Source organism: Chionomys nivalis, chromosome 10, assembly GCF_950005125.1.
Source record: "Chionomys nivalis chromosome 10, mChiNiv1.1, whole genome shotgun sequence".
NCBI lineage: Eukaryota > Metazoa > Chordata > Mammalia > Rodentia > Cricetidae > Chionomys > Chionomys nivalis.
Genome location: NC_080095.1, coordinates 40,719,642 through 40,745,272, shown reverse-complemented (window position 1 = coordinate 40,745,272; position 25,631 = coordinate 40,719,642). Strand labels below are relative to the sequence as shown.

Below are 25,631 nucleotides of genomic sequence, written 5' to 3'. Positions count from 1 at the left end.
GCAGAGAACATAAAGGGCCATTATTGGCGGTGTCATAGGCTCAGCTCTATCTCAGACATTTCTGTCAAGCGCATGCTCCAGGATAGCCATGACTGACCTACAGCTTATGAGTGCTTCCCCCACGTGCACACATCTACTGGGTTCTCAAAAGGCTTTTTCCTCTGAATATGAGACACAAAAATGTGTGTGTGTGTATAATATGTATGTATATACACGCATATTGCAGACAAGCTGCATCACCTTTAACCTCAGTTTCTTTATCATAAAATGGGATTCATAATAGCCCATACCACACACGGTTGAGGCCCAAATAACTTAAAAATCTGCTGGGAGAGTGAAGGTGGGGGTCACTTACCGCCTCATTGGCCTGTAGTGTCTGTGTAGCTTTGACAGCAGCGGCCCGGCGGCTGCGCTCTCGGCCCTCTTCCTGCTCTCCCTTCTCCTGGGGTTCTGGCACCTCCTCCTCCCCTTCCTTTCTGGGTTCTTTCACTTCCCTCTTGGGCTCCAGTCTCTCTTCACTTTGGGACTCTCTGCTGGGAGGAGGCGCCCTTGGGAACTTCTGAGACGTCTATAGGAGACGAAAATGAGCCCAGTCAATCCAGAGTGTGGACTTTGAATCCAGCCAAGGCTCCGAAGCACCTGCTGGTCCCGCAGCCCTGTCTGGGCCCTGTCCTAAGTCACAGCCCTCCCATGGCCAGTTGGCCTGGAAACAAGGTAGTCTTGACCCTGGGCACCCTCAGGATGAGACAGAGCCAGGGCTAGAGAGGGAGCATGCCAAGACCCACAAACCACCTGGCCTTCTGGATAGATGCCCAGAATCTTCTGGGCACCCTTTGGGCAGAGTGACCTCAGGGTGTGCCAGGCAGGAGCTCTGGGCTCCTGTTTAACTATCTATGACATTTTCTGTATCTCTACTTCCCATTCGCAATATGGGGACCAAACTACAGCCTGGTCTCAAAGTAGCACGCTGCCAAGTATGGACTTGTGACTTAGAGACAATATCGAGGGGCTACATGGCAAGGAATGAGATCACAGCATCTTTCAAGGACGAGGTCGGGGTTGGTGTTAATGTGTCCCTTCTGCTTCCCTAGACCTGGTGATCTGTTTACGAAAGAAAACAGCCCTGTGTCTCAGAGCCCTAGCAGGCAATTACAGCATGTAGCTAGCATTCAGTAACAGTGGCTTTCATATGTACTTATTTTTCCCAGTAACTCCTATTGACAGGAAACAATACTGGTTACCTATTTATGATTGTAATACAAGGCTTCCCTTTTGAGAAAAAAAATGAGTTGACTTAAAAAAAAATTAACAAAAGTAGTATGGGACATGACAGAAATAGTAACAGTGGCGCGTGCTAAGGCACGGACAGAGCAGAAACCATAATGGCGGTGCAAGGGCGAGAGCTGGGGAGCGGCACTTCTGAGGAGGCAGGGCGGTGAAGCTGGAGCTGCCGACTCTCCAGTGTTGTGCATCGGCACCATCTACCGATCCCAGCAGTGGATGAGGGAGAATGCAAAGAGCCAGGGCCTGGGCTACCAGCCCCTGGGGGCTGTCAGGGACCCTCTTTTCCTCTGTCTACCCTCTATAAACGCCAGGAGTCTGGCCTCGAGCTTCCGGCTAGGAACTGGCCCCTAGTGCTACCAAGCATGAGGCAGGCAGAGGCCGCAAGGACTCACCTTAATGTCCACTTCAACTTCCTCCTGTGCTGACTTCTCATCGTTCGTGTCCACGTCGCCAAAGGTGAGCGTCCCGTTGCGGCCAATTTTCACCTGTTTCTTGTAGGTATAGTAGAACTCCACACACTGGGCCACAGTCTTGGTCTGGATCTGAGGCAAAGCCAAAACTGAGGTCAGAGGGAGCCGCTCGGGCTCACTGTTCTCGCCTCTGCATCTTCCCTTTAGCCTTAGGCAAAAAACTAAAGCCAAAATCCCACTTCTCAATGCCTGCTCCTCAACAATGTCCTGACCAGCGCAATCAATGGAGGCTTCGCACCGTTTCAATGAGTAACACCTGAAGGATAATAGCAGAATTTCTGGGGAGATTTGACTGTGGACTAGACACTAAAGGGCTGTGTGCCATGAGAGGCCACACTGGGCCAGCAGGGTCAGCAGGGGCTCAGGTCAGCTGGGTCACAATCGGCATCCTGCAGTATGACTGAGTTTCCTTAGCCCTCATAAACTTCTCAGAAGTTCACACGGCTCCTCCTGGAGTTCCTGGGTGAAATGGGGCTCACAACCCTGACTTCTGCTTTTTCACTTGTGAATATTAGTGAAGGATGCATGAGCCACTAGATCATCTCTGTGGGCCTCTTAATATTCAGTTTAAATTGATTGTCATTGCTTAGGGCAGTTTTATTTAAAAATAATCGCCCTGCCCCTGTACTGGGGATTGAACACAGCACCTTGAACATGCTAGGCAAATGGTCTACAATTAAATAGTACTCTCACTCCACCATTTCCCGTGGGTTTTTTTTTTTTTTTTTTTTTTGAATGCAGAGTCTCACAAAAGTAACTAGACTGGCCTTGAACTCTGAATTTACAACCCTCCTGCCACACCCTCCCAGACAGCTGCAATTACAGGCCGATTACCCTCCAGGCCCAGCTGTAGCTAACTTTCAGTGATTAGCTGAGGCGGAGGAAAGGTGAAGAAGGAGGTGTGTGTATTTCACGGGTTCGTGTTTAGATGCAGACGGAGAAAGAAGAAAAAGGGACAGAGGAGGGTGAAGAGGGAGGTGTGTGTATTTCATGGGTTCGTGTTTAGATGCAGACGGAGAAAGAGAAGAAAAAGGGGCAAACAGTAAGGCTGGTTGACCTCAGCAAGGCATTTTTAATGGGCGTTTGTGGAATTACTCTTCTCCATTTGGTCGATTTCAAGCTAAAGTAAAGAGTCTCTGGGTATCCTTCCACATACAAAGCTGGACGAAATACAGCAGTGCAAACTTCCCTCATCAACCTGGGGAACGGTTTCACTCCTCTCCTGGAGTGGAGCCAAGTAAAGCAGAGCAACGTCACGTCGGGGAAGATTCAGGGAGGCTCTCCTAGCCTTGCTACTAACTGCCAACAAAGGGCCACGCTTCCTAAGGCCGATCACATGTGAAGGGCAAACAGTACGATGTCAGAACCATGAGATCACCTCCATGGTCCCCTAGGACTCTGACATCTGCCCTCCCATTTTCAAAGATCTATTTGACCACTAGGTTTGGGTCGAGCAATACATTCCCACACATTTTCTCCGACACTTCCCTGCTTGTCCCCCAGGTTCGGCCACATCTAGCCTTAAAGTCCTGTCCGGAGAGTTCAGAGGTCAGTGGAGGATGATCCTCTGTGCCAGCCGTGGTTGACAAAGCTGTTTCTGAAGCTACCTGATAGCAGCGATGGGGCCGGAACTCAGGGACACTAGGCAAGCACCCTGCCACCTGGGCACTGGGCAAGTGACCACAGGACCCTCCGTTTGCCCCTGCTCACCAGCTTCTGCACCAGGAAGAAATCTTTCTTATAGATGGCAATGCCCTTGTTGAACAGTTTCCTCTCAGCCATCTTCCACTGGTCAGAGCCTGAAAAGCAAAGAGTTGTGAGTCGGGGAGGAACACGAGCACCTGTACCGTGAGCATTTCTGAACCACTGAAGGTGGGAGGCCATCCACATATATTTTGGCCACTCACTACCAGCTTCCTGAAGCCTCACTCCCCTTGCTTGTCAAACGGGAATGAACACTAGAACCTGTCTTTCCAGGTTCAAGAAAGACTAGATGCTATACGGCAGAATGATCTTTTGGGGCTCTGCCTGGAGATGTGGGTCTAATAGAGACTGAACAACAGTAGTTACTGGGATTACACGATTGTATCAATGTCCCTCTTACAGGAGAGCATCTAGAATAAGACAAGCACTCCAAGGTCCATGTTGCAGGTTCCTGGAATCAGCTGATTGCACTCCCTAGGCTACAAGCCTTTCTACCTATGACTTGGGAGTTTTGGGGCTTGGATTCCAGCCTACCCATCTGATGCTTTCCCTATAAAGTCATGGAGAGCCCCCACTTGACCTTCATATTAGTTTCCTTGCTCTGACTTTTGGCTAGCTCTCTCTGTCCCCACTCCCATTCAGGGCTGTAACTAAGCACTGAGCAGGGCCCCACCTCTGCAGGAGACCCCTAAGGTTCTGGACCACATGACCACCCCAATCAGGCCCACCTGTGTAGTGATAAGTTGCCAGCGGATGATTGTGGGGCCGCACTGGCTTCTTCAGTAGCAGCTTATTCAGTGTTTCCTGGAGGGGAAGAAGGGCAGTCAGGAAGCTAGCAACAGTCACAGTGAAGGATGAAGTATCCCGGGCCTGGGCAACATGCAAAGGACCTGTCCTGCAAGCTCTGGAGAGAGCAAGCACTTACTCTTGCCTTAACTGCTATGAGACAGGGCATATGGGGGAAGTGGGGCTGCTGAGGATTCTGGCCACGAGACCATTGCAGGAATGCTCAACCAGAAAGCAAGCAGTATGGACAGAGAATGCCCTTGGTGACAATGCAGAGAGGCGGAGCTACTGACCCAGAAGCCAGGACTGGATTCAACAGCAGAATCTTGCATACCCAGCTAGGGTTTGCAACTAAAGTTCCCTTAGGTCAAACTCCAATACCCTCTACCTTGGTAAGATCCTCGCTGCTACCTCAGATCACCATGCCAAGTCACCTGAGTGCTCAGGAGGCCAAGGCAAGGTAAGCAATCGTGATTGTGAGGAGAAAGAGAAAATACCCCCCATCAGAACATACGCAGAAGAGCAAATATAAATCAACGAAATTTTACACCACTAGGCCCGGTCCTGGCAGCAGACAGGGAGGGATCAGTACCTGTTTTCCTAAGGGACCCCCCAAATTAACAAGGCTTACTTACGAGGATGTCCCCCCGAGACTCATGCAGATAGTGCAGGGCCAGTTCCTGATTGGTGCCAGCACCAGGGAAAATGCTCGAACAGGCAGCTGTCAGCAGGTCATCCACTGAATTCGCCAGAGCATCGGGAGGGCAGCAGGAAATCACGTTCAGTGCTGGGCCTTGTGGGACCCAGCCTGCCCATCTTCCCACCAGTCTGCCATGCCCATTCACTGGAGACCGCTCCTTACCTTGCCTCTGCTTCTCCCAGCTGTTCTCAAGATGCTCCCATGGCTGCCACACCAAGTCAGCCTTATGGGGGTCTGCAGCTGCCAGGGCACGGTCTCTGATCATGGGGATTTCTGCTTGGAACCGGGTACCAACGTTGATCCGTCTGCAGGGGCAGAGAGGCAAGGAGTAAAGGCTCACCTTGTGAGGTCAGGGAACCTGACTCTGTCCTTAGGATGTGAAAGAAACTGCAGCTGGCAGGTGCTGAATGCAGCAAAGCCATGGCTGAGTGCAGGGAATCTGGCATCTGGTGTAATCAGAAGGGCAAGACCCAGAGGCTGAAGAGTGGACAAGCGACTCCACATCTGACAGAGTCTCTTGGACACCCGCCCCGACCTAGCTCTCCCTAGTGGCTCCTTACCTTTCCTCTCCCTGCAACTTCCACACAAAAGCTGGCAGAAGACAGCACAGAGCCCAGGGCAGAATACAGAAGCCCAAGGAGACTGTCTCTGTGCAGGCCCCACAGGACCCTCCTCCTGCTCCCAACGCTAACCTGCCACACACTAGGCCCACCTGGCCACCCACACGCACGGGCCTGGGGCAGGGCTGCACTTACGGTTCGATGCTCACGGGGGTGGCTTCCCCCATCACAGAGAGGACGGGCGGGGTGACTTCAGAACTATCTATGGGCAGAGAACATATTGGTAAATGGCCCTTTCGTCCCTTCAGGAAAACACTCCCATGCTAGGCGGCTGTCCTGCATGCATAAGAGTCACCGTGGTGACTCACTAAGAACACTTGGAACTCAGGCACCCTCTGTCCCTGCTCTGCAACCTGATGACGGTGCAACTCGGGCCTTTATTAACTATGCGGGCAACTCAGTTTTCCCATCTGCAAAAAAGGGGTTATTTCTTTGTCTCCTGGGGGTCATGAAAATTGTGAATTAAACAAGAGCCTGGTACTGCATGAACGTTCGTTACACTGTCAGCATGACCACCGAGCCCTGCTCCTGCTCCTAGGAGCCCCCATTCCCCCACACGCTTCAGTTTACAAAGAGGTAGAGGCTGGAGGCACAGCAGGGATGATGGGAGGGGAGGGTTCTCATTTCCTCTCCGGATTTTTCTGCCTCACTCGCGTTCAAGTTCATCCTAAAGTAGGTCTAGATCAAGGCACTCACTCGCTCAAAACAAAACAACACACAAGACCTCTGCAGCGTGAGACAAAACCTGAAACCCTCAGCTCTCGAGGCAGTTCCCCGCGTGTCTGAACCTCCCACAGCCCGGACTCTTGGCCCCAGAGGCCTAACCTCCCGGTGCTTGTTCCCTCTGCTCAGCCCCATTCCATGCTTGCAGCACCCTGCCCGCCCCTCCCTCTCTGCAGTTCGAGCTAAGCTCAGTCTTAGCCACTTCCCAAATTCTTTCCTTATCTAAGCAGGCTAGAGCCTGAGGTCAGCCCCATTCACTGGGTGCTGGGCCCACCCTGCTAGGAACCACAGCTTTTCTGTCTCTCAAGCTTTCTAGTCAATTCCCTAATGATCCTGCCCTGTACTTTCTTTAGACTGGATAATGGCTTCCCGTACATTCTGGAGCCTGCAGCACAGGATCCAAGTTCAAGGTCTTACACCCGATGTGGTGGGCAGGCTGACACTTCCTTGGCTCTTTTCTGTGACTTCCAGCACAAACCGAGCCAGGGAGAGAAACTTCCCCGGGAAGCAAAGCCTATGCCTGTCAGCGTAGGGCAATTTCCACCCACAGACAGCAGGAGGCACCAGAGAACCACAGCATGGTGAGCTCTGGGGCCTGAGGTTAACTGGGTGAAGACTGCACCTGTGTGATACCACTGTAGGCAATCAGGTGATTCCGTTTTCCAAGGGAAAAGAACCCCTTCTCTTCGTGAAATGTGAAATGGACAGTTTTAGGCCTCACTGTTTGTGAAGCCTGCTCTTGACCAAAATGACTGCTCAAAGAGGCCCAGGAGACCAGGTCAGTCACCTAATAAAAACAATGCTAACCTATGTGATCTCTACCACAACCCAGGGAGGTAGCTATTAGGCTGACCCAAAGGAAACTGCTGTTTGTGGATCTAACAGATGAATATTGCAGTAATTCCACCATCAGCCAAATATGACCAATCGAATCCCTGCTGAATAATGAAGAAACTGAGTGTGTCTGGGCAGTTAGACTCGCCCAAGGCATGTGACAGTAAACAGTAGAACCGGGATCAGAATCCAAGCAGGAGGACCATGCCTTACACCACCGTCTCTGAAGGAGACAGGAGGACCATGCCTCACACCACCTGCTCTGGAGGAGACAGGAGGACCATGCCTCACACCACCCACTCTGGAGGAGACAGGAGAGTTCCTTCTTCCAGCCTCCAGCCGCACCACAACCACCCAGAGACTGCACGGCCTTTCCCCTGCATTCCCCACCAGCACAGCCACCAGGTCACTTACTAGAACGGAGCAGGGTACGATGGGCACTCTTTGGCGTGATAGGAGGGGCTGGGATGCTGTTGGTTGATATGATGGCATTGAAGTAGAGGCCGGACCCTTCCCGAACAGGGCTGAGAATGGGGGGCGGTGTGTAGGGGGGCAGCTCAAAGCTGCGCTCAGAGGGGTGGTCAGCTAGGCGGACAGGAGAACGCAGGTGGCTCTGGTAGGGGGTGATGTTGGAGTAGACAGGGGGCGCGATGAAAGTGCCCGCCTTGGTGGGGATGATGAGGGGCTCCGGCCGCGGCCGCTGCTTTGGTTTCCGCATGGAAGGTTCCCCCTCCAACTTGGCGTTCAGGTCTTCAGCCTAGACACGGAAACAGAGGCTCAGCCTTCTGTGTGTCCCCAGAAACCTGTAGTCTTGACTGGAGCCTGCCGCTGTCATCTCTGAAATTATCTGCCCGCTGTACCCACCGAGACAGCCTGAAAGAGGAGAAGGCCCAAAAGCCCAGCCTAGTGTCTCCTCCCGGCATATTCCGGCCAGAGCAGTTTAGGTCTTGGGAGCCACCTGTTTCACATCTGAGAAAAGGGGAGGAATCCTGTCAAACCGTAAACATTATTCTCAGTTCTAAATCTGGGTCCCGGGCCATAGCTCCCATCAATGCTGCGATGTATGCACTAGGGAAAGAGTCCAGTTGGGAAGGGCCCAGACGCTCACTACACTGCTCGGACAGGATCTAACACCTTTGCTGGCTATTTACAATGGCGGATTGCCCGTGCGCATCTTCCATAAATATATATATATATATATATATGACTGAATTTGTTTTTACTTATGTGTACACATACGTCTGTGTGAGTGTCTGCCATATGTGTGTGGGTACCCAAGGAGTTGATGAGGGAGTAGGAGCCCCTGGAGCTGGAGGTACAGGTGGTTACGAGTTGCCCCCAGTAGTGCCAGAAACCCATCTCCTGTTTGAGGAAGAGCAGCAAGCGCTCTTAGCCGCTGAGCCATTATGCCAACCCACTGTGAATGTGGAAAAGGAGGAGACACTACCAGATCTGGCAGCAGTGAGGATCCAATAAGCGAGCATGTGGAAATGAACAAGCCTGCTTGCTTTTGTGGTAATGGAGACTGAATCCAGGACCCCACGTGTGCTAGCCAAGCACCCTACACTGAGCGCCACCTCCCACCCACTGGATTTCTCCCTCTAATCTGACATTCAGACCCTCAGCCTGGAGAGGGCAGCACAACAAGGATGGCTCAGCCTGGATAGCACTGTGAGCTAATCTGTGGAAATCGATCCTCTGCAGCTGGAGTAGCATTCCTGTTCTAACGAAGGGCCAGGCTCTGTATGCGATAGAAGCCTGCACCGTGTGCCAGAACCCGAGCTGAGAAGGAACCCACAGGATGCAACAGGAGTCTCTTCCTGCAGAACGTTAACTTGGATTAGGTCTGCTACTGTCAGAGGATAGCCCACCCATGTTGTCAAAGGCTGGCCTTCCTAGCTCACGCTTCGCCTATGTGGTACACCTGTAGCATGGTTAATAAAAAAAACCCAGAGACAGATATTAGGGCTCAACCTGAAGGTCAGAAAAGCAAAACAGCCAGCTACTGGCTCTTACCTCGACCTCAGTCTGAAACAGCAATCCTGCCTCCAGCAATCTCAGAATGAGACTGATAGAAAGCTGTCTCCTCCCGTCTTACATTCCTCTCTAGTGCTGGGATTAAAGGTGTGTACCACCACCTCCTGGTTTCTATGACAAACTAGCATGGCCACTGGGATTAAAGGTGTGTGTCACCACTGCCTGGTCTGTAAGGCTGGCCACCGAGGCCATTTTACTCTTTGATCGTCAGGCAAGCTTTATTTATTAAAATACAAATGAAATATGCTTTATGGGCTTCTATACAGAATAGAAAGCAGAGCCATCAAGAAATAGCCTAACCCTCTCAAAAGGGAAACAAACAGCTGTCATGGGTAAACAGCTCCTAAGCTATCTCTGGGCACACAGTAAACCAAGCCAGACATGTTGTCTGAGAGAGAACAGGTCCTCCCTGCTTCAAGGATCCAGCCAAGGGGGCTCTCTGCTTCTGAGGCCCTGGCATGACCTTTACTCTGTCCTGTATGCCCTCGTTTCCCTTCTACTAATTAGGATGAACTGAGACCATTCATTCTTCCGCCTTTAGGGGAACAGTCTAACTACACAGGAAAAAAAAGAAAAAAAAAAAAAACAGTTGACCTATGCCAGTTGTTAACTTGACGCAAACTAAACATATCTAGAAAGAGAGAATCTCAGCTGAGGAACTGCCTCCACTGGATTGGGCATCTGCTAATTGATGTGGAAGGGCCCAGTCTTCTGTGGGCAATCCACCCCTGGCCGGGCAGTGTAGCACGAACAATAAAAACCCAGAGTCAGATATTGGGGTTCAACTTGAAAAGCAAAGCAGCCAAGCCACTAGAGAAGTCTCACCTCTACCAAGGTTGATGGCAGACTAAGCAGTCAGAGCCTTTCTCTCCTCCCATTTTATATTCCCTCTAGTGCTGGGATTAAGGGTGTGAGACTCCCTAGGGCTGTGATTAAAAATGTCAGCCACCAGCACTTGGATTTGTTTCTGCATTGATCTTGTATAGCCCAGGTTGACCTTGAACTCACAGAGATCTATCTGCCACTGTCTCCCAAATCCTGGGATTAAAGATGTTAAAGATGTGCGCCACCACTGCCTGATCTCTAGAGGCTTAGCTTTGCCCTTCTGATCATCAGGCAAGCTTTATTTATTAAAACATAAATAAAATATCACTATGGGGTGGTCCTGGGTTCTTTAAGAAAGCAGGCTGAGCAAGTCAGAGGGAGCAAGCCAGTAAGCAGCGCCCCTCCATGATCTCTGCACCGGCTCCAGCCTCCAGCCTTGAGTTCTGTCCTGACTTCCCTTCACATTGGACTGTAAACTCTAAGATGAAACAAACTCTTTCCTCCTCAAGTTGTTTTTGATCTGTGTTTTTATTATAGCAGCAGAAAACTGATTAGAACAGGAGCTAAATGCCCCCCTGAGGTGCTAGGCAATCCCATACAAAACCCTGTCCAACTATTTGTAGGGAAGAGACTTAAATTGTTATGATATTTCTGACTTTTAAGACGTGATAATGCTACTGAGACTATTTTAAAAAGAAAGGAAGGAGGGTGACAGGGAAGGACGGAAGGAGGGAAGGACGGAAAAGCAGACTATATGTATGAATTTCAGATACAACCTAAAAATATTTGTGGGTAAAATGATACAATGTGTTAAATGAGCCTCAAAATAATTCAGGGTCATGAAAGTACAGCTGAAATAAGACTGGCTGTATTTTGCAGGGCGGTGGTGGCGCACGCCTTTAATCCCAGCACTCGGGAGGCAGAGGCAGGCGGATCTCTCTGAGTTCGAGACCAGCCTGGTCTACAAGAGCTAGTTCCAGGACAGGCTCCAAAACCATAGAGAAACCCTATCTCGAAAAAAAAAAACAAAAAAAAACAAAAAAACAAAACAAAAAAAAAGACTGGCTGTATTTTGATATAACTGTGAAAACTAGGTCACAATTAAGCATTCATTCACTGGGCCCCTCTCTGTTTTTATGCATGATTGGAAATGTCAATATTACAATGAAACATACAAAATAAATATAAACAAATGATAAACACAAAATGAGACCCCAGAAAGCAGATAGCCTTGGGCTGACTATCCTGCAGTATCTCACCGTAATCTTGGAGCCCGCTGGTGTAACAGACACCCTCACAGGCAGAAACCCGGAAGATGCAATCCAGGGTCAGCTCTGCCATTATCTGGTTGTATGACCTTAGGTCAGTGCCCAGGCACGCAGAGGTGCCCAGGCTCCTTCTTACCCACTCTCGAGACAAGATGCCAGGCCTCAACGTCCAGCCTCTAACACAAACTGAAGATGGGGAAGGAACCTGGGGCCTGCACAAGTTAGGCAAGTGCCCTACCACTAGGCTGTACCAAGTCACCAGTGCTAAGGTTGAGAGTAACTAGCACCCAAAGAACACACTCATATGGGGATTTAATCCTCAAAGCCTGATATCAGCAGTATTAAGCAGGTGGAAACTGAAATCTAGATGGTATGTAGAGGCAGGGAGGTGACTGATCAGGTTTAGATACGGTCATGACAGTGGAACCACCGCTGTTGAATCCTGGGTGGCCTCAGAAGAATGCAGTCAGAGACCAGAGACAGACACATGTGTTCCCTATCTTTTTCTCTGTGGGGCTCTGCAATTATCTTGAAACTCTGCCTGCAAGATGATTATCACCAGAAAAGGCCCCTGGACTTTGCAGCTCTGGATCAACAAGCCAAACTAAAACTCTTCATTCTGTGAGCCTGCCTCGGGTGTTTGGTCAGATTAATACAGTCTCTGGACTTTTCTGGACCTGCTGCCTCACATATAAAGCGGAGGTACTGACTAGGTAGTTGCTCCTTCTTACCCACTCTCGACACAAGCTGCCAGGCCTCAACTTCCAGACTCCAATGTGAACTTTCCCCCAACCACAGAACAAGACCTTAGAGAGCTGATAAGCTTGAATTAATTACCTCACAATAATCCTGAAGGCCCTGCCCCTTGTTCCTATTATGGAGAACAGGCATGCAGGCTAGCTCTCCAACCAAACAGACAGGAAATCTGAACTGAGTAGAACAGACATTTCTGAAGATGTCAGAACAAACAGCTTGACAAATAATTAAAGATCTGGGGTGGGTGTGGGGTCAAAAAGGATGACGTCCTTCCAAGGTGGGGAAATGTTAACTGAGCAATACTGAAGGAAAAAAGATTTCATAGAAAAAATAAATACAGGAGGGCTGGGGAGATGGTTCAGCAAGGAAAGTGCTTGACACTCAAACATGAGGGCCTGAGTTTGGATCCCCAGAACCCACATAAAAAAGCCAGATGTAGTGGCAAACATCTGTAATCCCCAGACTTGGAAAGGGGAGATAGGAGGATCACTGGGGCCTGCTAGCAGCCAGTTTACCTGAAGCATCAAGGTCCTGGTTCAGTAAGAGACCCCATCTCAGAAACTACGGTGAAAAGTAATTGGGAAAGACATCCCTCTGGCCATCACAGGTGCACATAGGCAAGCATGAACATTCGTACACGTGTGCACATGTACACATTCTAACACACAAGCGCTGAGTTATTATCCATTTTCAAGATACTCAGTGCTAAGATAATAGAAAAATAAAAGGGTCTGGAGAAATGGCTCAGCAGTTAAGAAAGAGAACTGGCTGTTCTTCCAGAGGACCCAGCTTCAATTCCCAGCATCCACATGGTGGCTCACAATTAACTGTAACTCCAGTCCCAAGGGGACCTGACATCCTCTTCTGGCTTCCATGGGCATCAGGCCCATACACCTTACATTACATAGACGTACATACAGGCAAAACACCCATTCACATATAAACAACACAGGGGGAAGAAGAGGCAGCAGCAGAAGCATCAGGAGTAGCTGGGTCAAAGAGCTCCTGAGACAGGATGATGTAAACAGCGTTAACAGCGGGTGATAGAGTTCAACCACGGAATATCAGTAATTACATTAAGTAGAGATTCTATCAGTGGAGTCTAGAAAAGTAGAGCTCCATGCAGACAGTAGAATGGCTGCTGTCAAGGGCTAGAGGAGGAGTGAGGCCTGGGAAGAGGATTAAAGGAACAATTTCAGAGGCCTATTGTACCACAATGGCTTTCACACTAACCGTATTTCTCTTAGAAATACTGCTAAGAGACCAGGTCCTACATGCTCCCACCACAGAAAAATAAGGATGTTAGGTAATGATTATGCTAATTAGCTTGGTTTAGCAGGTCTACTACTACATACACTCACACATATTGACTACATACATACACATTGACTACATACATACACACACACTCACATATATAAACTCACATATATAAAACATCATATTGCAGACCATGCACACAATTTTTATTAGTAAGTGAACAGAAGAATGGAAGTTGTATTGATGTTCTTATTAAAAGACGAAGGTTGTTAGGCTAGAAAATGGCAAACCGTGATTGTGTATGACTTGAAAATATTTCTGAAGCACACAGAGAAGATGAAAGCAGAAGGATAGAAAGATACATGCTGCCAACACTCATCAAAGACATGCTAAACACCAAACGATGAGAAAGATGAAGAGAGACTTCTCACACTCTCGTCCAGGTCTGAACATGCACACGCTCAGAACAGCCTATCAGAACACACAAGAACAGAAGCAAAAGACAAAGGACGACCTGCAGTCTTAGTGGAGGTTCCGAGGTGCTCAGCTCAGAACTGAGCAGCACAAGCAAACACCTCTGCACCTCAGAAGCTAGCTCAGGGCCTTCACTAGGAGCCAACAACAAAAAGATTCACATCCTAGATTCTCTGCAGTGACCACAATTTCAGGTATGAAACGGTCTCATGCCCTCTGTGTTCCTTAGTACAGTCTGATTTGGAAAAGAAAAATAGTATCTCCCTGACAACTGGAAAGATGGATTCGTGGTTAAGAGCACTGGATGCTCTTCCAGAGGAGCGGCACTCTACTCCAGGTACCCACACGGTGGCTCCTACTGTCCACAGCTACAGTTCTCCTGGACATTGCATGCATGTGATAAACAGACATAAAATAAAGAAAGAAAATAGTATCTCCCTGGATACTCGAAGCATCTACTGCTTCCCTTGGAGTCTTTGTAGCTAGAAGCTCCGGGCACTGGGGAGGATACCTGAGCTGGAGCATCCGTCCCGGGAACTCGGGTGGACCGCCTGCGGGTAACGATGACCGATGGTTTGTGCTCAGGGGGGTACTGTTCAAGACCCTTCCCGTCCTCATCACCACTTCCCACTTGGGCCACCTCAGCTGGACCCACCGTCCGCACAGGGACCGACACCGGGATGATGAGGGGCACCATTCCACTCTCCTCTCGAGCTCGCTTGGCAGCTAAGGCAGGCTCAGAAAACTCCACCCCACACTTGGCAGTGGAGGCCAGCACACTTTTCCGCTTCTCCTCTGAGCCATTGGCATCCTGGAGAAGAGGGAGATTAGATTAGTGGGAGGCAGTGAGGTTCAGAAGATGAGACCCCATTTGTTGATCTAGAACTTCCATGCCCATTCAATACAGCAACACAACAACCCACTCCCCGGTCTTTGACAACCTGGCATTTCTGGACCACCCCTCTTCCTCGACATTTCGGATACTGTCCATGCCCCCTTCTGCCTGGCTGTGCCACCCTGGCCTGAAGCAGGTGATTCCAAGGGGTCACTTCAGCCCACAAATAGCTTCAGCTGCTTAGCATCCAGCATACAGGGTGCGACACACAAGAAAGGGCCTTGCTGTGGCAAGCTAAAGGGAGGTCTCTGAAGCTTTTTTCTCATGGCTACCTGACTGGAGGGAAGACCCTAAAACTCTGCAGCCTCCTGTGTGTCTACCTGGACCTAAAGACAACATTAGCTGCAACTCCTAAGGAAGAAAAGAGTAAATACTGGTCAAATACGAGGTGTCTATGCAGACTACACCGTCCTGCAAGTTCCCAACTGGATCAACTTCTTTACAGGAACCTGGGACAGGAGATCTATCCTTGCTGTTGTGTTTGATGAGAAGTTACATTTGAGCAAGTAGAAAATAAAACTAAAACCCCAAGGTAACACAAGTGCTCAAATTCTGTTTGGTTTTCCTCCCTTTAAAAAAATGACCTTTACCGCAACGTGATTTACAGCCAACCCAGCAAACCTCTTTAGGTCCCACTTAATGATCTCTGTAACCACCTGCACACCCTTGAAACTTAGAATACCGGCTCTCGGCACCCCCTACTCCCAATTCTCATTTCACGTGAAGAAGCCAACAAGGACTTTCCTGCCCACCAACCTCCCCGTGTAGAAACCTCAGCATCCCTGCAGGTTCGGGTGCCTCCTGCAGAGGTTTTCGGGATGCAGAACTTTCGCTTCCTTTAAATAGCTGAAGAAACTGCCCAATAAGTCTAGCACCGTTTATTTCTCACCCCACCCCAGCCCTGCCTGATGGGATGCCAGGTGCAGCCCTCATTCTCACCTGCAGTGAGGCCAGCTCCACCGCCTTCTGGGCCAGTGTCAGCAAATTAGCCTCCTGGGACGCCCTGCGCCTCCGTCTTGTGCTGTGGATCACCCCACCTCGCAGCATCTGTCCGCAGTCTCCTAGGCCCCCCGCCCTCATGACCTCCTCATTACCCACGGCAGGAGCCTCCCGCTCCCGCTCCCGACCGTTGGGTGCCAGTCTCTCCCCATCGGCCAGCAGCTGAGACTCCCTTAGTTCTAATGAGAATCCCAGGGCTTCAGAATGGGGCTGCCCCAGGGAGCCCGGTGGTGGCTGCTGAAGAGGCCAGTGATGTAGAAACAGATTGCCTGTGGGCTCCTGCCCAGGTTGGGTGCCAGCTCCGTCAAGGGAGTTGGAAGGCAGAATCCCCTCCTTGGAGAGACGGCGGGAGCGCCGTGGGAAGGCCATCTGGGGCTGAGGTAGCACAGGCTGTGGGGCGGAGTCCTGCAGGAGGGCCTTGCGTAGTTCAGGGTTCATATCTGGATTGTGAGGAAAGGGGTAGGGGGCCATGCTGTGGTGAGCCAAGTGGGTCTGTCCCAGTGGCCCACCCGGTGCTAGGCCAAAGTCCTGGGGTTGCTGGGAAGGCGGCTGATGCATGTAATAGTTCTCGAATAGCTGCATCTGGGGCAGGGCTGCCGGCTGCTGCTGCTGCTGCTGCTTCTGAGGCGGGAAGGAGGTGGTGGGGTTAGAGGGCTGTGGGCCCTGTCGGAAGACCTGGCGGTTCATCTGGTGGCCAAATGCCAGCTGGAAGGGTTGCAAGGGCAGTGTCTGGTTTGGGGGTTTCTTGGCTGCATGGAAAGAGTTCAAGGGTGCCTGGGGCCTCCCCACATCCAGCTGCATCTTCTGGGGCACCATGGGCTGCACTGCATTTCCATAGTGATCCAGCTGTGGACCCCCAGGTTTGTTCCCCTTCAGTGCCTCGGGGTGGTTATAGTAGGGGGAGACTCCTACGCCTGGATGAGGGCTCCCTTTGGGCCCACTGTAGAGGGACAGGTGGTTCCACGCGGCGTGGGGTGGAGGCTGGCCAGGTTGTTGCTGCCAGCCACTGTCACTAATGCCTCCACCTCCTGCGCGCTCCAGGCCCCGCCCCGGGGCCATCACAGAGTTGGGCCACTTCACTGAGCCTACTTGAGCTTGCTGGGACAACATGGCTGCTGTGGTTCGCTCAGATCCATATACCACAGAGTTCAGCAGAGCCAGGTTGTTGGAAGGAGACAGCTCCACAGGCTGGGTGGTGGAAGCAACCCCTGCTGGGCCTTCGTGGGCCTCGTACTGTTGTTCCTCCTTCGCTCTGAGGGACTGTGGTGGAGCCTTCAGGGGTGGTGGCTGTTCCTTGGAAGCTGGGTCCTGGTCCCCAAAAGGGCAACGTTTGCGCTTATTCTGAGCCTTGGGCTGGGCCTGGAGGTTCATGGTGTGGCCAACTAAGCCCTGGCAGAGACGTCCTTCAGCAGCTGCCCATCCCTCGGGAGAAGGTCCTGCTGGAAGACTGGCCACAGTCCCAGGCCGGTAGCCAGTGAGGGCAGAAGAGGGGCAGAGGAAAACACAGGAGCCAAGTAATGTCCGCAGGTCCTCCCTCTTCTGGAGCGGTTCTTGGGCTCGGCTACACGCCCCCAATCATGTTGCTGCACCAGATCCTGGAGCCTGAGGAGGAAAAAGGGGTGAGAGCCATCAGCCACAGGATCCCTGGAGATCAGCACCAGTGTCCCCCTGCCTCAGGTCACATGGGGGCCAGGAACCAGGGGGAAGCTGCCGGGAAGGCAGCAGGAACAGCAGTCTCCTCAGGTATACTGTCACTCTCCCCTGTCCACCACCTTCTGGCTAGACTCCATGCATGCAGCATTTGAGTGTGTAATTTGTGCCCTGTAAAAAGACACAGCTGAGGGGCCAAGTGGAGCTGCCCTGCAGTCCAAGCCCCAAGGCAAACCGAGAAAAGGGAAAACAAAGACCCTTGTCCTATTAAGCCTGGTTCCGGCACCGGACAGGCCGGGTCTGGTCCTCCTTACACATCTGTCTACACAAAAGCCCCTGACCCACAGGCCACCGCCACCTCCGACACTCCACTTGAAGACAAGGGAAGTTAGGGGACAGGGACTATTTATTCCCAGTATGACCACCCATCCTTTGTAGCTACACCAGGCTCTTGCAAAGCCCAGGACCCAGACAGAGTTAGTTAGGCCTGCAGCCTTTTATGCTGAGGCATGTAGGTGAGGCCCCACCCCTGGGAAGAGCTGCTGGGTGGGGCTCTGGCTGCCAGAGTCTTTCTCAAACTAGCACAGAACCTGTTTTGCAACCCTGGCTGGCTGGAGGCCCAATTTAGTCTAGTGGCTGGTCAGCCAGCAGCAGCTGCAGGGCGGCTGCCACCTCCTTCCCCTCCACTGCTCAAGAGCGGCTGGCTAAAGCTGAATCGAACTCAAAGAAAGGGTGCAGAGTTCTAGAACTTAGGCCCCCAACATGTCCCGTGATGTAAAGTGTTCAGCTTTCCTGCTTTACCATAGTATTAGGGATGGGGTTACTGGGATGGAGGCTTCATATATGTTAAGCACATGTTGTACACATGAGCCAGACCAGACTCCCCAAACTCCTCTAACTTGATGTTGAAGACGATTGTTATATGGACATTGCTACAGAACAGAATCCGGGCCTATATTTTACAACATGCACAGCCGCTTGCTGGATCGTTAAGTTTTTGTTCTTCAGAAAAAAATTGTGTTCGTTTCTTTAATTTGTTTGTTTTTTCCCTGGGAAATTGGTAGGAGTGGGAAGTACAGCAGCCCACTTCTTTCCCCAAGGCTCTGGCCTTGAGTCTCTCAGGAAGGCTAGAGGCGGGCAAAGGAGAATCTGCAGATCCCCAGAAGCTCTGAAAGCAACAGACACCACGTTAGCAGGTGGGGCAGTTCCCAGAAAACCAGCAGGGAACAGACCGGGCGTCACAAGTCCTGCCCACAAGAAGCCCTGCCTGCACCTACCCGGTTCCCCTCCCAGACACGCAGCGCTATCGCGGCTCTGCACGTTTCCGCCGCAGCCCCGGGCTCCCGGCTCCCGGCCCGGCCTGGCCTGCCAGCCAGCTTGGCTGCCTGACTCACTGGAGGCCCCTCCTGCCCTTTCACTTTCACCCAGCACCCAGAAGGGGAGTAACTTCCTCCTCTATTTCCTTCCTCGGCTCCTGGGCCCCCGAAGACCGTGCGAGCCCCTAGCCTGGACGCCTCTTTTGTTTTCATTTGCTTATAAATTTCAGGGAAGGAGGGAGAGAGAGGGCTCTGAGGCACCCTAGCCACAGCAGGAAGGGGAGAATTTGGACAAGAACTCAGAGCTAACCAGAGTAACAAGGTTTTTTGAAGAAAACTCTATAGCTTTTTAAACCCCTTTTCTTGAGCAATTCCAGACCAATTCACAGCAGAGAACCAAAAGCCAGCCAGAGAGGGAAAATCCCCCTGGGGCCTCCACGAAGCTGAAGGGTGGGACTGAGGAATTCCACCTCTCTGAGGGAGACCCAAGCCCGCGTGTGTCTGTAGAGGAAGAGAGGGGGAAGAGACAGTGGAGACAGGTCAGAGGGAAGCCCAGCAGGCCACGTGCCTCTAGGGGCCTGCAAACTCAGGGAGGCTCACATTCATCTGCGGGAGCCACAGCATGGGCTTTGGGGGCCTGAAAAGGGGGAGGCCCACATGGGTGCACACGCAGAGGGGGCCTAGGCAGGGGAATGGCTATTCAGAGCCTGGTGCAGGGTTTGGAGGGGGAGGGAGCTCCAGGGTTTGGTTGGGAGCAGGGGAGATGTAAGTCAGAAGGTGAGACCAGTTCTGTCCTGCTTCCTACCCTGCACACTAGGCAGAATCCACCATTCGGCATACCACAACAGAAAGACAGGGACAAACTAGGGGAGGGGCTGGTTTGGGGAAAGATAGAATCACCCCCATAAGCTTCTTGCTGCAGAGATCTCTACTGCAAGGCCCTTTCTGCCCTGCAAGAGGGCCACAGACACAGGCCGAGGAGAAGAGGGGCATATGGGGAAGTGGGAAGGGCCACCTGGGTAAGAGCCCGGACAGTAATAATGGGGCCTGCCTGTGCCAGGAGGGTCCAAAGTACTTTGTATTTTTTTTAAAATTCCTGTTAGCAAGCATGGATATTTTAACCCCCATTTTGTAGGTAAGCTGGTAAGGCTTACAGGAAAAAGGTAATTTGCCTATGGTCACACATGATTATGTCACCAGGACTTGAAGCCAGGCATGTCAGACTCCAGATGAAGTCCTCAACACACACCGCCCTGATCTTGGGCCCCATATGTTCACCTTTCCTTGAGCCCAGGGCAAGGTTTGCTGGGTACAGACAGCCTCTTCTCTAGCTCCGGGGAGTGCTCGCCTATTTCTACTTGAGCTCCGGCAGTTAACCCCTCTTACACTCTCCTCAAACATAACTGAGACCCTCAATCTTTTTGTTTGTTGACTTGTTTGTTTTTTGAGACAGGGTTTCTCTATGTCACAGTCCTGGCTGTCCTAGAACTCGCTTTGTAGACGAGGCTGGCCTCGAACTCACTGAGATCCACCTGCCTCTGCCTCCTAAATGCTGGGATTAAAGGCGTGCACCATCGCCAGTCAGGTGAGACCTCAATCTTAAGAAGCGGGGATCCGGGTACAGGAGTCATGACGCCTGTACTGGCTACACTGGCCCACCCTATGCATAGGCTCTCTCACACAGGCACCCCGGCCCTGGTTCAGTCTTGGTTGTTGTTGTGGGGCTTTCAGCTCTTAGAGTACCCAGGCACCTCCCACCCTCACAACTCAAACAGGCCTGAGCCACTTCCTCTGTTTTTCCTGTCACGCCCTTGTTTCCTTAGCCCTTCAGGTGTAGGTCAGCCTGACCTTCCTCACAGTGAGGAAGAAGGAAGCCACCTTCTCCAAAAGTTGCCAGTCAATGGGCCAAGTCCCCAAGGTTCAAAAAGAGGGTGTAGAGCAGGAACCCCGGCTGGCAGGTCACCCCTGGGACCAGCTGCAGGGCCTCTGACAACGGTTGCAAGAACACAGCAGGAGGAAACCCGCAGCCACCAAGAGGCCCAGACATTGCAACCACTTTGTCAGTCTATGCGACTGTCATGCTCCCTTCCGAGGTCCCTTTCTCTAGAAGCTTCTCTGCTGCCACCAATCTCTGACCAGAGCGCCGCAGGTCTGCCTATGCTGAACACAAAGCATTGGCAGTGGCCTGGGCCCAGGGAGGCTCTCAGAGAGCTCTATGGTGAAAAGCACTGTCCTATAGAAGGGGAGGGGGAAATGCACCAAGAAAAAAAAAAGCTGTGCTGAACCCATGTGCTGAACTTTCTCACACACGAGAAGGTTCTGGAAGTGCTAATGGTCACTCTACTCGAAAGGGAGAGCAGTGCCTCAGGTAGCACAGTAGCCTACCTACATGCCCAGCTGTGACTGGCCCATCCAGGAGAATCTATTGGGCCCGTCAACACAGGGGAGAGGGACCAGTTACGGCCACTGAGAGGGGATTGAGCCACTTATCAGCCACCTGGGCCATTCGATTTGTTCATCTGAGACACAAGACTGCCGTGGGTCACAGAGACCAGGGAGGAAGTGCCCAGCTTGGTCCAGGGTCACAGGGGTCAACTCTGAAATGAAGGCAAGAACCAGCTAGAAAGCCCTCCTAGCCCTTAGAGAGCAAACGATTTATTTTGAGGCAGTCTCACTAGGAAGCTCAGGCTAGCTTTGAACTCTAGACCCTCTTACCTTAGCAACCTGAGTACTGACTTTATGGATATGAGCTGCCACCCCAGTCCTACAAGCCCAGCTCAAGAAAGCAAGGTTGAATATGGCCTGGGGTCTCCCACCCAAGAGTAAAACAGCAACAGAGTGGTACTACAAAACCCTAACCTCCATGCAAGTCTTATTTCTGAGCGCTGAAGAGGTTGCCTTGGGGCGAAGTCTGAGCTACCTACCCTGCCCAAAAAGTCCCCAGACTCTGGCTCCTGCCGTCTCTCCTAGCACTTCATGCATGAAGGATATGGTTAGGTCTCATCAACTGGCTTTCCCATTGTGCGAGGCTGCATCCCTGCATTTCCACCCTTCACACTGACATGACCCTTTGGCCACTGCTTCCTCTGGGGAGCTCTCTAACCCCAAGGCCAGGAGAGGGACCACGCAGGCGAGCTCATCACCTGACTCCACCACACACCTATTTGCCTGCTTCCTCTTCATCTCTGGTGCAGACCCCTGTGCCTTGACACTCAATCCGGACCTGCCTAGTGGGATGTTCATTCAAGACTGCTCCCAAGATTTGCACTTTAGAACTTAACCAAGCAAAAGGGCTCATAGTCAGGTATCCAGACTGGGGTCCTGCCTAGTCCCGAGGCCCGTTTTATCTCCCTGGTAGACAACAGAACTCCCCAGACTGCTGAGGCGATTACAAAGGGCCCACGTTAGCTCCCAACAAGACACACAGAGCCCGTGTCCTCTCCAACAAAGCTGACACAAGTCCACCTCCAGTGGCAGCCCATGAGTCATCTGCTCCTGCACCACCATTCACTGCCCCATTCTACACTCGAGTCACCTGGAAAAGTACCAGCTCGCCTGCCCCTGAGGCTGCTCACCCCTGCCTGGGCCATGGCCAGGAACACGAGCGTTTAAGTCTGTTTACCTCATGTCCTGACATGGTTGGACTGGGTCTCAAGACACCAGATCTGTCTAAAACATTAAAAGCTCCATGCCAAGGGATCCAGCATGGTCTAGCTGGCCTCCTAGCCCAGGTTCACTCTCTGAATGGCTCTTCTCAGATAACTGAGGTCTCTGGCTACAGCCAGACTCGGTAAGTGTTCTGGAAATGCCATCTTGGGGCCAGAGTTGTGAGGTCTTGGATAAACCTTCCCTCTAGATGCAAAGTAGCCATCAAACTGCCATTTGTTCCCCACTCCAGGGCAACAAGGAGTTCACAGTCAGGCCAGAGAGGCAATTTCTCTAGCCCACTGGACACAGAAGCTCTGTTTTCAGGGGGTTGCATGACGGTGAGTAAAGAGCCTTTGATCGGAAGGTGCTGACCTGCCAGCCACAGGGACCAGGGAGAGCAGAATAGGCAGACGGCTGTGGCAGGCCCATTCCTCATCCAGAGCCCCTGGGTCACCTTTTCCCCAGACTAAACTTCAGCTCAGAGATGCAGAACCTAGGTCGACAGGCTGGGGGGGGGGGGTGGAGTCCCCAGGGTCTCAGTTATGAAGTTGGTCAGGCTCAGAAAACTTGGCCAAGGTTCAAGCTGAATACAGTACAAGCTTTGACAGAAAAAAAAAAAAAGGCAACATCTCTTAAGTGTGAGAGGGAAATCCTCGACCTGATAAGACATCTTAACTGTCTCCCTCTCCCATTACCCCCACAAACACCAGCAAGCTGTCCATTGGGGGACCAGGATAACCAGTTTCCTTTTATGGGAGGAAAGTCATGCAGAGAGAAGGGCTATTGGGGCCAAGCAGAGAACCAAGCATCCACACTCAGCACAGCCTCCACTGAGGGACTGACTGGCTGCGTGCCTACAAGACAAGGGTCACCACCTTGTCTATAAAACTCTCCTCAAAGAACAAGGACCAGAAGCAAGGGGTGACGGTGACAGTGACACACTCTGTAAGAAAAGACAGGTAGCCGGGCGGTGGTGGCGCACGCCTTTAATCCCAGCACCCGGGAGGCAGAGGCAGGCGGATCGCTGTGAGTTCGAGGCCAGCCTGGTCTACAAGAGCTAGTTCCAGGACAGGCTCCAAAACCACAGAGAAATCCTGTCTCGAAAAACCAAAAAAAAAAAAAAGACAGGTGGTTCCATGAAGTGTTGTCACTCAAGTAGGAATATCTCCACTTGGATCCCCAGCGCCCATATCAGAAGCTAGTCATCGACAGGGCACCCAAAATCCCAGCATTGGGCGCTGGAGACAGGAAGATTCCTAGGACATACTGGGAAGCCGGTCTAGTCAACAATCGTCAAGCTCCTAGTTCAATAAGATATCTCACTCAAAAATCAGGTCAAGATACGAATGTGGAGGACACCAACCTTGACCTCTAGCCTCACAATCACACGTGCACACACACCCTCAACTCCAGAGACAGAATAACAGCCGTCCTCGGGTGGCTGGACCTGGGGTGGGGGCCTCTAGTCTGTGCCCTCAAACACTCTATGCCCCGTGATGGTCACACCACCAGTCTGTCTGCTCTAGTCCTTCCCTTCTGGAAAGGTCTGACTCCCCCGTAGGTTTAGGGCAGGGCTCTCTGGAGGTTGCCTGAGTGCCCCGGTGCCAACCTCGGCCTTGAGCCAAGATACAGAGGAGGCCAGTCACAGGGGCCTTGCTTAACACTGCCTGCCCTGCCTCTTCCCCCAGCGCACACACCCTACCGCAGCTGTGCAGGTCTGCCTGGGCCCCTTCATCCATTCAACAGGCATTCGATGGCACTGGCTGCGTGCCAGGCTCTCGGGAGACACAGGAGACAAGGCATGGTTTTCTACCCTGTGGAGCGTCTAGTGAAGTGAGCAGAGAAAGACACAGAGACGCATAACTATAATACAGGGGAGAGGGAGGGCTGGGGTGAACACAAGGGACAGTGACCCTCAGGGAGTTCCCTCTTTGAACCTCTGCTAAAGCTGCCCCTTTGCTCTAAACTGTTAGCTCTGCTCACTCTGTCTCCAGCACACACCGCTGTACCCCTACTGATCCTTCTTGCTGTTCCATGACTACTCCATGATGCTTCAAGGGGTTAGAAGCAGATGGAGAAGGTAGTGGATGGCTTGCCAGGGAACTAGGTACCTGGTCCAGTAATCTCCATTCCCCAGTTCCTGCATCTGGGGACTTCAGACAGGGCATGGGGAGGACAGGAACCAAGAAAGACCCACGGGACAGACAGGACCACCTGCGTGCCCAAGGTAAGCAAGCGCTGCTTACTTATACAGACACTATTTCCCTACTGAGGCCTAGGAGCAGCCCGTCCCAGAATTCACTGGTGAGAAACCAGCCTGCGGACTCCAACTCATGTAGCTGCCCCCGCATTAGGCTCTGTAGTCGTCTGTAGCCCTGCCGTGATTCTCAAACCCACCCTGGGTCTGAAAGAGGGAAGAGAGAGAACAGGAGGTAAATCCATAATTCTTCATGAAGAGCCCAAACAGTGCCACGTATTGGAGCCAGCGAGTCGGGACCTGTGGTGACATTTCCTAGGGACCATCACTGCCAGAGTAGTATCCTGTGTAGAAGACACCAGGGTCCCAAAGAGCCCAGGGCTGACTTAGCTTAGCAAACCCTAGGGATGACTGTGACTCTCACAGAGCCCACGGTCCACCCGAGCTCCCATGTTGATGAAGCTCTTAAGGTGTGGGCGGCATCTCGTTTAACCCCCTTTTTTATTTTCATTTTTTTTTCCCGTTTTACAGGCCAGGAATGGAATACTCAACCAAATGTAACACAAAAGAAGGTAGTAATGGGGGAAGTATAGAACAAGCCATAAAAATGAAACGGCAAAAATAGGCATAAATCCTACTTTATCAACAACTATTTAAAATGTCAATGTATAAAATGCTCCAATTAAAACAACAACAACAACAACAACAAAAGACAGTGGTTGGCATAATTCCTTAAAGGTGATCCAGTGACATATGGTTTACAAGATACTCTTTCTGTTACAAGACTTAAATACGTGGAAAATAAAGAAAGAAAAAGAGACAGCAGGCAGAGGCAGGAGGATCTCTATGAGTTCGAGGCCAGCCTGGTCTGCAGAGGCAGTTCCAGGCCATTGAAGGCGATACTGTAAGGCTCTGTCTCAACCCCACCCTGAGAAAAAGGAAAGGAAAGAAAAAGGAGGAGCCAGAAAGATAGACAAGTCAATAAAGTGCTTGCTGTAAGCCTGAGGACCTGAGTTCAGATCCCCAGCACCCACACACAAAGCCGAACACAGCAGCACATGCCTGTAAGCCCAGGAGATAGAGGACTAGTGAGACTAGCTCAAAAATAAGGGGACCAACTGAGGAGGACATCTGACCGTGACCTCTGGCCTTAACATACATCTAGCAAGCGTGCATGCATGAATG

General features: G+C 51.5%; 1 protein-coding gene across 4 annotated transcripts in view; it reads right to left on the bottom strand.

The window, feature by feature from the left end:
* Mideas (mitotic deacetylase associated SANT domain protein) overlaps positions 1-25,631 on the bottom strand; it is a 67,790-nt gene that overhangs the window by 4,639 nt on the left and 37,520 nt on the right. For 3 of the 4 annotated variants that reach the window (XM_057782431.1, XM_057782430.1, XM_057782432.1), the window contains exons 2-11: positions 15,576-17,237; positions 14,253-14,552; positions 7,536-7,878; positions 5,700-5,766; positions 5,107-5,249; positions 4,880-4,983; positions 4,187-4,262; positions 3,465-3,553; positions 1,677-1,826; positions 356-568 (exon numbers count right to left, since the gene is read on the bottom strand). In XM_057782431.1, the coding sequence (XP_057638414.1) occupies positions 356-568; positions 1,677-1,826; positions 3,465-3,553; positions 4,187-4,262; positions 4,880-4,983; positions 5,107-5,249; positions 5,700-5,766; positions 7,536-7,878; positions 14,253-14,552; positions 15,576-17,006 (2,916 nt within the window). In that variant the 5' untranslated portion in view covers positions 17,007-17,237. The remainder of the gene's footprint in view (positions 1-355; positions 569-1,676; positions 1,827-3,464; positions 3,554-4,186; positions 4,263-4,879; positions 4,984-5,106; positions 5,250-5,699; positions 5,767-7,535; positions 7,879-14,252; positions 14,553-15,575; positions 17,238-25,631) is intronic. The other variant, XM_057782433.1, reaches the window with a different exon arrangement.